Source organism: Parus major, chromosome 10 (genome assembly GCF_001522545.3).
Source record: "Parus major isolate Abel chromosome 10, Parus_major1.1, whole genome shotgun sequence".
Classification (NCBI taxonomy): Eukaryota; Metazoa; Chordata; class Aves; order Passeriformes; family Paridae; genus Parus; species Parus major.
The window spans coordinates 18,325,756-18,341,955 of record NC_031779.1 but is presented as its reverse complement, the minus strand read 5'-3'; the positions used below and the strand labels follow the sequence as shown (position 1 = coordinate 18,341,955).

General features: G+C 41.3%; 1 protein-coding gene across 1 annotated transcript in view; it reads right to left on the bottom strand.

Moving 5' to 3' along the window:
• Positions 1–16,200, bottom strand: part of MAP2K1 (mitogen-activated protein kinase kinase 1) — a 32,379-nt gene that overhangs the window by 11,893 nt on the left and 4,286 nt on the right. Inside the window, exons 2-5 of the mRNA XM_015639289.3 lie at positions 5,887–6,097; positions 4,121–4,267; positions 803–880; positions 284–335 (exon numbers count right to left, since the gene is read on the bottom strand). Coding sequence (XP_015494775.1) covers positions 284–335; positions 803–880; positions 4,121–4,267; positions 5,887–6,097 — 488 coding nt within the window. The remainder of the gene's footprint in view (positions 1–283; positions 336–802; positions 881–4,120; positions 4,268–5,886; positions 6,098–16,200) is intronic.

Below are 16,200 nucleotides of genomic sequence, written 5' to 3'. Positions count from 1 at the left end.
CAAACACAGACAAGTTCTGTGTGCACATAAAATGCAAGAACAGCAGCTCAAGCATAGATTATAAACCCAGATAAGCAGCAGGAAGACAGAAGCTGAAGACACCTGATAGTCATGCTAGGAGATTTGTATTTATAACAAAAAGTCTGCCTTACACTGCCCAAGAAAATCCCTTTGAACCAAAGTCGTGTGGAACCACAAAGAACCGTGCACAGAAAAAAAGAGGTATTTTAATGTGAATAAAAATTATACTCAAGGAAAGTTACAACACAAACTTTTATCTCACCTCTGTGCATTATTTTATGCTTTTCTCTCAGATATGTGAGTCCTTTTATTACCTAGACAAAAACGAAAAAGAAATTAGTTTAGGAAGCAGAAGAGAGAGTTGAATGCTTTGTCTGCACAAGAATTCCAAATGCATGCAGCTTAACAGAAATCCCAAAATGTAATCACTGCCAATCAACACTGAGTTTTAATGGGTACCTCCAGCTCAGACTAGAAAAGAGAAAAACAAATCCAATCCCTTCCTGGCAGTTCTGCACACAGAGAGGAAAAGGCAATACTGAAAAATAAGGAAGTGTTAATTCAGCTCTTCTCCAGAAGCATCGACTGATCCAAAAGCAGCGAGTCCAAGCACACACAGCAGAATGTGTTACTCATCCCAGTGCCCACAGTTACCACGTACAAAGATGCTTCAGAAAAGAAACTGAAAAATGAAAAAACACACTGAAAAATTGGGGGATATTCCCTTTTCCCTCCTCCCTGGACTGCCCAGCCGAGCCCCAGATGTGCCATTCCCACTCACCGCAATGCTAACTTTGCCCAGGATCTGCTCTGGAATTCTCCCAGCTTTTTTCAGCACTTGATCCAAGGAGCCACCATCCTAACAAGAAATATTTGAAAAGTCAACCTTGAATCAAGTTGCTCTAAAATATTTTAAGCAGTGCTGTAAATTGAAGCCTGAATTTGTTAAAGAAAAAAAAAATAAAAAAAAATTGCTCTTCACATTTGCTTTAACATTGTTGTGGTGCAAATCTGAAACAAATAAATCACTCCTCAGGAGGAATCAGTCAGGTTTGTGTTTATTTTAAACAAACATTTGGCCACTTACAACATCCACTCAAATAAACACTGCACACAATGCTCTTCCAGAGCAGCATTCCCAAGGTTTGGATCTCCTTAAGGAAGCACTGTCCACAAACAGTGACAAGCAAGCAGGAATGATTTCACAGCTTTCTGTCATTTTCAGTTCAATGCATTTTTTTTCTTGTCACAGCCATCCACAATAATCCTCCTCCCCCAAAGACAGAAAGAAAATATTTTATTGATCCCGATTATGGGGCTGAAAACTCATCAAAAGGGAAGAGACAGAGTTTTCTGCTTGAAAATCCCAGAATGATGGGGTTGGGAGGGACCTCTAAGGCTGGGACAGGGACACCTCTTCCTATCCCAGGCTGCTCCAAGCCCCATCCAGCCTGGCCTTGGGCACTTCCAGGGATGCAGGAGCATCCACAGCTGCTCTGGGCAGCCCAGGATCAGGAGAGAACCCAGACCCCTGTCCCACTCCTCTCCCTGCACAGGAGGAGTTGCCTCTGTCAGTTCTGCAGGTCCAGGGTGACTCTCCCAAGGATGGAAGGTTGGTTTGGCACAGAAGGAACCAAAACTGGGAGAAAATGTGTTGAAGGTTCCCTGGTAAGCCATGGCCTTGTTTATTAGATTAAATAAACTGCCTGCATGCACACACACCCCCAGCAAAGGCAAATATATCCCACTGTTGCTAAGAGCTTTTCAAAAGGAAAACTGGGAAAAATGCTGTTTATTTTTAGCAACTGATGCAACAATAGACTTGTGCATAAAGTCTGGACCAGAGAATATACAACCAAAGATATTGAAAAGTTATTTTTCAAATTTAAAACCATATCCTGTTGTCTGGATCAGCACTGGATAACTCCCAACACTCCATTATAACTGGAGTAATTAATTGTCTCCTGCCTTAACCTCCCCTTTGGAACTTTTCATCAACATTTACACTTAGTGAAAGCAAAAAAACCTGGAACACAAAGGTTTATTATTTGAGGACTAAAATCTACAACTCTTATGAGAAGGGAAGTATATAAATACTTATCACTTATCTGATCATGTATTTTTGTTAAAAACACACCCACATACTCCACACTTGATTAAAAATACACCAGCAGAAAAAAAAAAAATATCTCTAGAAATCTCCTGTTAAATTAGTCTGGATTTCTGGACAGCTGTCTCTGCTGAGACACTGCCATATTAACCATAATTTTGTACAGAAAAAAACCCTTTTTTCCCTTTCCCTGAGGACCAGCTCTGATCCTAAACAAGGCTGAACACAACTCAGCTGCCTCGTGTTGGCTGCAGCCTTCAGTGTCTTGCAGGAGCTGCCTCCAGTCCTTTTGCCTGTTAAATACCTGCTGCTAAGCAAAGTTAGGCACTGATCTTGAATTTAGGTACCTAAAAATATCAAACACTCAAGTTCCATTCCTGTTCCACCTCCAACTTTTTGTTCATAATCCTGCTTAGGTTTTGTAACCCACTGCTAAAAATAAGATTTCTTAGTGGTAACAACTGAAAAAAAAAAAAGATCACAATGGAGATTTTCATCCAATCTTTTATCCAAAAGGAGACCAAAAGCTTCTACCAATGATCTGCATTAAGCTTAATGCTAAATTAGGACTATAATTTAAATAATCCACCTCTCTTTTGATTTCATAACTTATTGATCAGTTATTCTATGTGTCAAAATGTTGGTTTGGACCAGGCTGAGCCACCAGATTTCACCCTGCCTTCTCTTAAACTGAAAATGTTTGCTGTCAGACATAATATTCCCTGTCAGATACATTATCCCCTGCTTAGAAACCTACAAACCCTGATTGCTTCTGGTGATTTTCCCACTGACAAATTAATTGAGACTCTTTAGGCCTTTTATTTCTCCACGTGATCTCTTGGATCACCATCTCCCCTCTGGAACGCACAGGCTCCTTCAGCAGCCACAGCTGTGCACACCTGTGATATTTAACATATTCCCAAACAATGCCCAGACAGTGGCTTTTTTTTAACACCTACTTTGCTATTTTTCGCTCTTGCTTTCAATTTTGAGAGCTCAACTTTCAAATTCCCAGCAGGAATTTGTGTTTTGGGGGGGTGCACACCTTCCCCTCGGCTCTCACATGCCTGAAACCCGGATCGTGAGCGCTCGTTCCTAAGCAACCATCGATTCCTTCTAAAAATTCTGAGGGACCAGAGAAGCATTAAAACAATCACATGCACTTTCCAGAAAAAAATACAGCTTCTCTCCAAAGAAACTGTTCTTTTCAGGGGAAAAAATAAAGAGGTCTTCAGCTGTATTGTGTTTTGTGTTGTTAAAGATCTCCACCAAGCGAGGCAACAAATTTGACTGTCCTTTAATTACAGAAAATTTACTTTTCATGGTTTGAGTCCATATGGCTGGAGAAAGGCAAGCAGATGTCGAGAAGAATGTGTACTTTGTATTAAAATCAAACACTGTTAAAAATATTTTTTTTGGCATTAAAAAAGTTGTGTAAGATTCCTCTGGGCTTGTTCACTACTCTTCACGTTTGCATTTTCCCTAAAATTTTGAAAAAGGGGCAAAATATGGATTCATATAAATAAGAAAAAATAGAGCCTGCAGTATCAGAGTGATCTGGTTCATTCTACAGAAAGAACAAAGCTGAACCCCAATCAGAACAAGTGCTTAAGTAGCAACACTGGGTAAATATATTGAAATACAACAAAAGGATAAAAGAGAAGCAATTGGGAAGCTACATTTGTGCAAGGCAGACACTGGAGAAGGGGATAAAACATCTCCTACCAATCCCAACCTCAGATCTGAAGAGCAAATCCAAACCTTCAGATGAGCAGAGAACTCTGGTGACTGCAGTGCTGGTGGCACTGAGGGTTTACAGGAACATTCAGTGAATAACTCCCAGTAAATCAATTTTCTGAGCACTCACCATGTGCTCCATGCAGATGAAGATCTCCCCATCAGTGATTAACCCATTCCTGAGCACTCACCATGTGCTCCATGCAGATGGAGATCTCCCCATCAGTGATTAAGCCATTCCTGAGCACTCACCATGTGCTCCATGCAGATGGAGATCTCCCCATCGCTGTAGAAGGCTCCATAGAAGCCCACGATGTAGGGGGAGTTGCACTCGTGCAGCACCTGCAGCTCCCGGATGATCTGGTTGCGGATGGCTGGCTTGATCTCCAGGTGGATTAACTGCAAAAAGAAGCCCACTAAATAATAGAAAATCTACTCTTCAGGGTTGATTTGCGCCATTCAGAGAGGCTTTCAATACCTGGCTCTGCTTTGAGCATCTCATGACCTCCAGAGGCCCTCCCTTACCCAAATTATTCTACAATTTAACTGTAAAATACCCCATCCTTGTTTTCCTGGTGGCCAAGGGAAAACACCACAACACAGCACCCATGAAAAGGCAGGAATTCCATCCTCTTTTCACAAAATACTTCTCCAGCAGAAATTTTCTGTTCCAGCATATTTCCTTAGGGAAATGTGTCATAGATGCACTGACTCAGAGGCAGCTGCTGAAAAATATCTGTCCAGGTGTTTGTAGAGCATTAGTGGAAGGAATGAGCTGAACCTCCAATTAAAAGCTCCCCAATACTTTTTCCCCCCCAAGACTGTTTATCCCATACAACACAAGTGTGTTCTTTATGTGAAAGGAAAGATTCTGGTAAGAGAATTATGGAAATGAAATTTTGGTTAATAAATGGAAGAAAAATCTCAATTCAGCAAACAGTTGCATCAAATATTAATGAATTGGGGCAAAATTTCCTGTTAAACCCATAGCAGGTGAAAAAACAAAAATCAATTAAATTGATTTAGTTCAAGAAAACCTCAGTGACTTGTGCATTTTGTAATTCTCACATCCCCAGAATTGGGCATTTTCCTTTGCTTCTCCCCAGACTGCCAGTGTCCTCAGTATAGTTTATTCTTAGCAAATTTTCCTTTAGTTTTGCTGGAGATGATGCTGTCCCCTTCTTAAAAAGAAATACCTGAAGTCTCCAACTTCTCAATCAAAATAAAAAAAAAGGGAAGTTAAAAAGGGAAGTTCCCAGTGTAGTAAAACAATGGGTCCCAGGATGAGTGTTTTGTTCCCAGGGATTGTGACAGGAAGTGAAACCTTCTCATGTAAACTAAATGAGAATAAAACCACCCAGCTATTTCAGCCAGATTAAAAAAAAAAAAAATCATCTCAGTTCTCTTGCAAACTAGGTCACAACTGCTCCAGGTTGTAAAGCATGAAAAATACTCTCAGAGATGGAAAAATCCCTTCCTGCACAGAAACTGCATCCCAGGATGGAACTACAGAACAGGAGATGTCACTGAACTCCAGTGCATCCCCCCATTCCCAGTTTTTTGAGCTCTTTCCCTCTCCAGTCTCATCCAGAGGCCCTTTCCAGGAGTGTGCCTGTGAAGGAAGCTCTTAAGACAGGTGATACCTTTTCCATTCCTCTAAACTTATTGCCCAGAATACAGAATATTGCCACTTTTGTCTAATTTATAACTTCCAGTAATTTTTTAGGCCTCCTTCTTTTTTAGGTCTGCTTCTGAGTGAGAGGGAAAAAGGAGGAACAAATGCCAATCCTTTCATTACTAACACATGTGACACTACTTCTGAAAAACTGGGAAGCTCACATAGGATGAGGAAGCACAACCTTTCCCACTTTTGGAAACACATGCCCCTCTCTGAAAGTTGGCATTAAATAGTAATTTTTGTGTGTCAACAGCAATTATTTCTCTAAATAAAGTCACTGTATTTCAGAGACAACATCCTCTATAAACACCACCCCCAAGTTGTTCTTTCTGACTCTCACCTTTCTTGCCATTATGAGGCCAGAGGGTTTGTGAGACACTTTGAAGACCACACCACCATTCCCTGCTCCCAGCTCACTGATCTTCTCAAAGTCATCATCCTTCAGCTCCCCAACCTTCTGTTTCTGGGTGAGGAACGCTTCCAGGCGCTTTCGCTGCTGCTCATCCAGCTCCAGCTCTTCCAGCTTCTTCTGAAGTGCTTCCAGATTTGTCCTGCACAAGAAAGAAGCGCAGGATTGAGCAGTACTGGGAGGGGAAGAGTGAGGGAACAGAGGTCAGAGTTAAAATCACTCCATTTTTGCACCTGCACATGTTATTTAGAAGGACCCAACCTGCACAGTCACCCCCTTGAGATGTTATTGCAACTCTGATTTAAGTAAACTGTGTTTTATCCCAGATAAAACAATGACAAACACTTGATACCCAGCTTCCCCCTCCTGGAGGTCCAAATCCAGGCATGTTGAGTTTCACCACCTCCAGGAGTGGCTTAATGACTCTGCATTTCTGGTCAGAGAGAGCTCCTGAATCACAGCACAGCACTCCACGCTATTTTTAGTTGTGTGTTTTCAAGGTTGTGTTGTAATTTCCTACAGAGTTTCCCTAAATGTTTTATTGACTGGTTTTCACAGGACTGTATAACCAACAATTCATTCAGAGGTTTCTCATTTAGGTATCAGTAAAAAGTCATCAAGCCCAGCCAAACACAGGTTCAAAACACGGCCACTGAAAGTGTGAAAGTCTTTGACCCAAAGGTTCTAAGCTTATTTTAATTTTGTTAAAGGACATATCTGCTGAAAACCTCATTTTAACATATTTAAGAAACACAAAATAGAAAAACAAAACTTTATACAGGAATTAAGTTTGGAACTACACACACAAGTTCAGTTTTCCAGGGACATTTTAACAACTTCAATTCCTATGGAAAGTCTTCATTCCAATATGACAACTTAAAGGCTCCTTTAAAATTTCCTGTTTCCAACTGAAACAATAAGTTGTTTCAAGAGTAAATATTTAACAGCAAATACCTGTTTTGCTTCAGCAAATTTAATGCAATGTTCCCAGGGAATACAGTGTTGCTAGGATGAAGAATTTGAGGAAAGGAATCTATTTCTTCTTCAGAAGTATGAAGACTGGAACTGCTTTCCATTAAAAAAATATTAAATTTCACTAATAATCAAAACCATTTCTATTCATCACTTCATAAAATGTTCACTATGAAAATATGTTGTACAAAGGGACACCCTGACACCCAGTGAGGAGCTGGTCAGCTGAGAGGATGCACAGCTACCATCACAACTGTCTCACATTAAACATGAAGTATCTGCACCAAAGCAAAATTGTTTTTATGCTATCTTTTAAAGAGAAACATAATTTCTGTCCTCATAGCATGTTTTATACCTGTGTAATCACAGCCCAATAATCCTGGAGCATCCCCACTGAAAAACCCCCCTCGTAGATAAACGTGGCATACAAGAATATCCAAGTTAATCTGTTTTACTGACTCTGTTTTAAAGATGATTCATTAAGAAAGAAACACATTTTTTTGAAATTCAGAAATGCAAAACTGAATGATTAATCACTGGCTTATTTTTTTCCCCATCAAATGCACGCAGTGAAGCAAATAAATTCCAGGCTGCAGTCAAAGTGAGGTGTGTCTTTCCTAGAATATACCTGAAGCAGCTCTTCTTACACCATGATCACAAGAGAAAAGCTGAGGAAAAGTTAAGCACTCCTTATTTTCCTGCAATAAACTCCAGAGCAACGAATGCTGGACACAAACTCCATGTTTTACCCTGGAAAATTACTGTTGTGAAAAGACAGAGCTCAAGCCTTCATTATAATTTACAAGCTTTGAGAAGAAACTTGCTGTCATTTTATGGATTACTGAGTAAAGCAGGGCTGTCCATTTGGAATTAAAAAAAACCCCACAAAACAGAGACACAGAAACAGGGTGCAACAAGGCTTTCCTTGCTGTGCTTTGAAGAAAACAACTATTCAGTTTTTCTCTCAGGCAGAAGGGGGTTTTTGGCTTTGGAGACAACACAGAGATGCTTGAGCACATGACTTGGAGCAGACAGACTGCTGGTGTGATGGAACAAACAACTGATGCTTTAGCAACAAAAAAAATTGCTAGGATAGCACTTATCATGTCTATTTAGTCTAATGTTTGTCTGGATAAAGTTTTTTTTTTCTTTAATAAGTTGCCTGTTTTAATCTAAATAAACTTGGCATTGATTTAAAACAGGCATTTCCTTGCTTGAAACTATGAATTATTGCTGAGGTCCCTGCTTGAATACAAGTCAAAAGATTCCAAAAGCTCTCACAGATGAGCAAGTATTGGATCCCATGATTTTCAGCACCTCAGGTTTCTCCACCAAGTGAAACCACCAGAATATTCTAAGCTTTAATGGTAAAACCTTCATTATTTGCAGTGTCGAGCAATGAAGTTCTCAGATTTTCAGGACCAATTGTCTAACTGCAAAGTGAATTAATCTGAAAGATATGAACCCAACAACTGCATTGTCAGAATCACTATTCAGAGTGTAACTAGCAACATCTCCAGTTAGTTTCATGATAAGAATAGAACTATAATAACTGAATGTCAGGCATCAGGAAATAATTGATTTTTTTTTCATTCTGATCCTTTGCTTGAAGGACATTAATCAATTTAAAATGCAGACAGGTAAACAGAAGGTGTATTTTTGTTATCAAAATTGGTGTAATCTACTCAGGGTATTTCCAGGAGACAGGACTTTGGAAGTTTCAGTTTTTAACTCCAACTACTGTAAGAACACTCCCCTGACTGGCAGCTGGGACTGTTACCTGGACCCTCCCAGGTGAAATCATCACAGCGAGTTGCAAAGCACAGAGAAACAGGTGGAAAAGTAAATCATTACACAGGAAGTTCCACAAATCGAATGAAACCAGCACATGCAGAGCACAGAAGGAATACTTTAGACAGTTCATCACCAGGCACCACAAAAATGTTCAGGAACTTTGGCAGCTAAAACAGTAACATGCTACTGTGCAACTGTCTGCCTCCAGAAGGAGCACTGGTAGTTACTTAATCTTATATAAAACTTTTATTCAGAGACAAAGATTCCTATTAAAATTCATCACCATTACCTGCTGCAGTCTTGGAGTTGTGTTTTTCACTGTCAAGGCACCATGGCTTTGCCAGGGATCCATCAAAGCAGGAAATCATCAAATCAGCTCAGGGCTCCACGGTGCCAAGCACTACTCTAAAGCAATAGGTTATCATTTAATTTATTGCTGGTGGTTTGAAAGCCAAGCACACACTAAACTGCACCAGGGATGGGATCCAGCTCTCACAGGGTGATCCTTGGGATGAAGCCACAGGGAGGTCAGTGCTGCTTCCCCCATTTGTTGAAGAAACAGAGGAATCCCACACAACACCACCAGTAAACACCTTCCCACTCAGCTGGCAGGAGGATAAATACCCTGCACAGCCAGCAGAAAACACCTCTGCACTCAGTGCAGTGCCTTCACAATTATTGCAAGATCTCTCTCTCTTCCTGACTAAATGGAAAGTTGAAAGGAAAACACACTCAAGGCATGTTTTTGGGAAAGCTGGTTGTTTCTTTCTGTCTTCCAAGGGCAGCACGAGGTACCAGGTGCCCTAGAGGAGGAATTCTCTCCACCCACATTTGATCAGGGAGGATCTTTCCTATTAACTCACACTGTTTCTTCCTTTCTGTGCTCAAGGAAGTGTTTTGACAGTGCAGCATCCCCCTGGCCATCTGGCACTTCTGTGACCTCCCAAGTTCAAAAAGAATGCAGAAAGAACTCAAACACAGCCCACCTTCCCCAAACACTGATCCCTGATGGGTGTGGAGAAACCTCACCTGTATCCCTGTCCATCTGGGACCCTGGGGAAACCCACAGCCAGCCCTTCTGCTGCCACCTTGTGCAGGTGAGAAAGGTTTTCCAAGGAGAATCACAGCGTGGGAATGTGGGAGCTTTTCAGACTCGGGGACACCCCACCCTGGGCAAGCTCATCTGGGATCTTCAAATTCTCACCTCCTCCAGTCCCTCACCTTCTGCCAATGGCCAAAAGTGGATGCTTGGGTAAAAGAATCCTGGGTGAACACAAGAAGCCGAAATAAATGCCCAGCAACACCTGGAGTCACTGCGGCACCAAGCACCCTGTTCTCTGCTTCCCAGACCTGCACATGCTCCTATCCACAAACCCCTGGACAGACAAGGTGTGTCACAAACACCATCCCACCACAAGGGCACTTTCTGAGCCCATCACACACTTCTTTTTAGGGCTGGCTGTAGATTTTTGTTTCAGGTTTTCTTTTTAAACATCCACCCCCCGTGATTTCTAACCAACAAACACGTGCACATCACACACAGCTGGGCACTGCAGGGCCAGAGCAGGGAGTTAGGGCACAAGGAGCAAACTTTTATTTCATGTGTGCAGGTTGGGCAGGGAGGAGTCACAGACTGAGCAGAGTGAGAGCACTCAGCACACAGAGATGCACACAAGGCAAGTGGAGATTCTCAGCTCCTGGTTTTGGGGACAGCCACCTGAGCATTGAGGAGAGCACTCCTGGAGGAGATGCATGAACATTTTAGAACACACTTGTTCTCTTGGAAGCAGTAAGAGGAAGAGAAATGCTGCTTTTAGTCTGCTAGCACATAATGGCACAACAAAAACCAGAAAATAAGTCCTTAATTAATACCAGTACTCCAAACCCCTGGGAGCTTTCTTTTTTTTAAATTCATGTTAGTGCTAAGTTAATCACACACTCAACCCTAAAGGCTACAGTAAAGCTGTTACTCAACTCTACTTCAGAGAGAGAAGAAAAAAAAATGTGGCAGGGGAAAAAGAAAAAAAAATCGGAGAGTCTTTACCAGTAATTTGTCAAATATCTGTTCAAAGGCATTACTATCAGTGCTGCAAGCTGAACAATTAGCATGAGTGAAAGCATCAAGAAGTACTTTCACTTTCAGATCTCCTGTCGCATGAGGATACAAAGCTTGGGGGTTGTTTTCCAGAACAGTGACATTAATGCTTTCCCCAAGCCCACACAACTGTCAATTTGGAGAAGAAAGTAGGCAGTTCACTACATAATTTCCATGAACAACCTCAATCAGGGAGCTGAAATTAAGTGTTAGGAACATGAAGACATTCTGTGGTTTTGAGAAGACAGACTACTATGTTGTGTGACTCTGCCAAACCTGGGCAACAAGACAAATTCTTATTAAACTTTTCCTTGAACAAAGAATAACATGGAAGATAAATGTAATTCCAGAAGTCTCCCAGCTTAGAGCACAGGTGTCTGTCTGGTCTAACCCCAGTGCAGTCTCATAAAACTTGCAGTCAGAGCAACAACTCAAAAAAATCCAAATTCCCTATAAATGCAAAAGAGTCTGTTTTGGAAAACTACACTGGTTTTCAACCCTTGTTGATCTTCAATCCTTGCAATGCGTTAGAGGATCTTAAAAAAATTCCCTTGTACTTAGGAGGGATTTCTAGGTGAATTTATCATCTGAACATCACAGACTGGTTTCTTAAAGCTCCTCTTGTCCCATCCCTGCCATGGCAGGGACACATTCCACCATCCCAGACAGCTCCAAGCCCCATCCAACCCAGCCTTGGGCACTTCCAGGGATCCAGGGGCCTCCCCACCCTCACAGTGAAGAATTATTCCCTAATATCTAACACACCATCCACTTCCACATTGCAGTGACATTGCATGGCATAGAGTCAGGTTTAATACTGCCAGAAAAAAAAGCCAAAAACACAACCCAGTTAAGAGGCATTTGATTAAAATCTATTTCTCAGTAAAAGGCATGCAAAACAAAACTATTAGAAAAGCATTGCTCTGTCCAAAAGAGTATCCTGCTAATTCAATGCAAATTCTCATTTTTCTAAGGCTGAAAGGCATTTTTTAAGGAGTTTTAAGGAAGAAAAGAGATGACACAACTTCAGATCTCCTGTTGGGTGTCTGGACAGCTGAACTTCCAAAATTCCCTTTAGGCTGAGCTGTTGGGGGGAATCTTTGCTTTAAGCCTCCTTCTCTTTTGCCTCACCACCATCCCATTAAACACTGCAGCTTCCTCCCCTAAGCCAGAGCACATGGAACACGTGTGAGCTGCAGGCAGAGCTCAGCAGACAGAAAAGCCAGTGCTGCCAGCAGTGGCACAGAGGATTCATGCCCTGGGTGCCGCTCCCCACCAGATTTTTTGCAGCTGTTCCCATCCCTTGGTGTTCCAGCCCCTCACCCTGAGTGGCAGCAGGAGCTGCCAGAAAACTTTTGCAAACCCTTTGGCATATTGAGCTCTGTGGTTAAACCATGCCACAGAGAGGGAGTTTGGGCTTCTTTTCTGAGTTAAGAGGTTTCCTCAGGTCTTAATATATCATTGCATTCAGAATTTGCCCTAAATCAACTTTGTAATCTCAAGTTAAGAAATTCTACAGCCAAACCTTCAGGACCAGAAATCCAAGCTCTCCATCTCCCTTTCGTGTCTGTGCACCAGAGATTTTTCCCAGCCAACACTACACATCATCAGGGTAAAGGAACCACAGCACAATTAAAACTTCCTTACGGACAGAAAAATGAACTTATTGATTGGATATTTAAAGCACAACACAGAGGATACACAGAATTATAAATTCTGATCATCAGCTGACACATATATTTACATAGGCCTGCATTTCCATTGTCTCTGAAGTACGAGTTAAATATGACAAAAACAAAGGATGAACACATGCAATAGTTACAGTAACAATATCTTCCCAACTGTCCCATGTGGTGGCTACACAGCCTTTGAGGGGCACTACAATAATAAAAAAGATGAAGTTACAGGATCAGTTTACAAGGCCCCTGAACAGGCCAGGATTAGAACTGAGACTCCTCTGTGCAAGGGCTGAGCCCAGAGCACAGCAGGACAAACTCCATCCAGAGCCAAAGTGACCAGGACCAGGAAAAGAAACTGCCAGAAACTGTCTGAAACAGACCAAAAAAACCCATAACTGGGATTCTGAGAAAGCCAGGGATGGAAGGTTAGCCTGTATTTCAAATGGATGGATTGCATAACACTGAATATCTGTCAGCACAGCCATTTAGAGAAAGAAATTAGTAACTTTTACTTAATATATGAATCAAGTGTACCAACACATACAGAAATATTCACGTATCTATATCCAAAGAGAACATTTTTTTCCCAAAAGAATGTGTTCTGCAATCTGCTGACTCATTTTCCCACCACACTGAAAAAAAAAAAAAAAGTTCTGGAAAAGCACAGAACAATGCTGAGTTGTACAAAACCCTGCAAGAAAGGAAGAAAAGTTGCCAGGAAGTTTCAAGGATTTGTTATAAAAACCCATAAGGAGGTTTTTAAGAAGATTCTTGTTCATCCAAAGAATCCCACACTGCTGGAATATCTCCATCCTGATGCTCAGGATGCAAAGTAAAATCATCTGCTCCTTTTGCATGCCCTGTTAGGGATGATGCTTCCCAGTGCTGGATGAGGCTGGATCCAGGTGGAGATCCCATCCTGAGCTGTCAGCAGGGAGAAGCTCTGCTGGAATCCACCCTCCTCCTGCTCAGACAGGACTCAGGATGACAAAGGCTCCTCCACAGATGTTTGCCAAGAGAAGCTGAGCACTGAATGAGCCTTTCCCAGTTGTTCCCTTGCTGTGGGCAGGAAGCCTTGCACTTCTGTTCCAAAGTGTAACCACGATTTTGTCTGAGTAATACTGAGCACTTATCAAAGCAGGAATCACCTGATTACTAATTTCTAGTGACACAAGTGGTTAGAAAAATAAATCCACCGCTTCCTTGAAGAAAAAAAAATAAATTAACAAATAAAAAATTAAGAAGTCTTTGGAAGAAAGAACATTATTCCCCAAAGATTCAGTTTTGCCAGCTTACATTTCTTTCTCCAAAAGACATTCTTGTGTTTTGGCAGAGGAATTTGCACACTTTACACAGCCCAGCCAACCCCCAGGGCAATGGTGGGGGAACAAATGCAGCTGTAAAAAAGGTAACACAGGCAAAAAGAGGGAGGAGCTTTTTTACTGGAAAATTTAGAATTTAGTAATTGAAAGGGAACAAGCTACCTAAAGATGAGATGGAAAGGTTTATCAGACCTCACAGAAAATTCCTTCCTCGGCTCATTTCACAATTTTTCTCCTGTACACAGTGCAATACGTAGTCAAAATCCACCCTAAAAACTGGCTGGTGTATTTCCTGCCTCACAATTTTCACAATTTTGTAAATTCCCCACAGTTTTCATGTTTGGGCTTCTTTAAGTCAGTGCTAACACAAAACCCCTTTTTCCAGGTTAACAAGAGCTGCACTGTTGTTATACCAACAAATAATTCAACTACATGTTGGGTTTACCCAGAGCCTCTCAATCCCTGTTTTTAGCTGTGAGATAACACTGGAAGGTCTCACAGGTGATTTGCTACTCTTGAGACAGAGACCTGAGACTACTCCATTAAAATATGTGCTGCTCAGGAATTGCTGTAATTTCTGAATTCCAGCATCTCTCAGGCTCCCTGTGCTCTGCCAAGGCAGGAGGTGATGGTCTCATTCTGCCCCAAGCCACTCATTGCAAAGCAACCCATTTACAAATGAACTAAAACCACATTTTCACCAGGATTATTTCCCTGGCTAAGCTGTGGTTACCCCAGTGCTGGTGGACAGAGCTCTGGGAACTCCTCTGGTGGGTTCTGAGTTGTCAGCCAGAGCAGCAGACACTGGCACAGCCAGGAGAGGAGAGACTTCTGCAGAAGGAGCAGGATCTTGCACAAGCTCTGTTGTGAAATCACACCTCTGTGACCATCTGCAGGCTCAGTGTAAAGGACAAGAAAAGTAGCTGGATCCATGAGCACAGCTGCACTTCCCTCACCACTTATTCTCCTCACATTTCCTCAGCAACGTTTATTTTTACACCCAGTTTTTAACTCCCCTAAACCAATTAAGCTCTTGGAAAAAAAAAAAGACACCTCACACAAACTGAAGTATTCCTCCATTACCATCATTATGTTTAAATCTGACTGTCAGAACATAACAAGACGGGATTAAATGTCTTAAAATCCTTTCTACATGCAATCCATAATTGTCAACAAAAAGCTGCCTACAGCCAGCAAGAGCTGCACAGGTCAATGTGCCCCTTGCATTAATTTCTGTGCTAGTGGTGTACATTTAGTCATAATTTTTTTTTAGCACAAGTCCGTGAGGTGCTGCAGGCTCTGACCTTTCATTAATTTATTATAACAGATCACATGTTCTATTAGTGTGTACTTAAATAACATTAAAATGGTATTTCTAATTCAGTGAAGGACTATGCCAGGCTCAAGCACATTAAAAGAGAAAGCTATGCATGGGTATATTTTAATTTAAAATGCACTCATAGCACATGTATTTGGAAGCTTGATTAATCCTTCATTAGTAGGGGATTAAAAAAAAAAAGTTGCTTTTTTAAAAAATATTTACAAGCTTGCAGAAATTCTATGTGTATATTGAATGCAACTGCAATCCAACCAGATCAGTCAAAATTCCAGGGTCTAATCTTCCAGAACACTGCACACAGGCAAAAAAAGCTCCCCTGAAGCTCAAGGAATTCCAAAAGGGAAAAAAAAAAACACCAAATAAAAAAATACTCCTTGAAGCAAGGCAGAAATGACCCTGCAAGCATTAAAGTGAACAACTCTGTGAAAATTTTCCTTTCCTTTTATATAATCTCACATCCAAGAAAACTGATAAAAAACATGCTCCATGGAGGACAAATCCTCTTGGAACAGGATCCACTGGGAAAGAGCCCACAATGGAAACTTAAAGTCCAAAAACCAAAGCCCCATAACCCCATCCCTCTGATGGGACACAGCCTGTCCTTCTACACCTCAAAAACCCAAACTGAAGCTCCCTTGAGAAAAATACTGAAAAACAAGAAAATTGCAGGAAGCACAACAAGTAAGCAATTGTTTACTTTGCAAATTGTAATATATATCAAGGTGCAAACCAGTTCTGCACAATCCCCAAACTTTTCTTTGCCAAGCAAACACAGGGAAGTTGCACCAGCCATTCAGGGACTTTCTTAAAAGCAACAACAAGGAAAGGTTGATTAATTAATACTGAAACTATGACTGGAATTTGCAGTCACCCATTTTTACAAAATTGCTCTCTGGCTTGAACAGTTCGAAGGCACAGATTTATTATAATTAAGGCTTTAAAAGGAAAAAAACAAAACCAAAAACCACATTGTGCCTGATGACTTGGTTCTCCTCACAGTTTGCTTTGGACTTTCTTTCTCTTTCAAAAAGAAATACAGTTCCT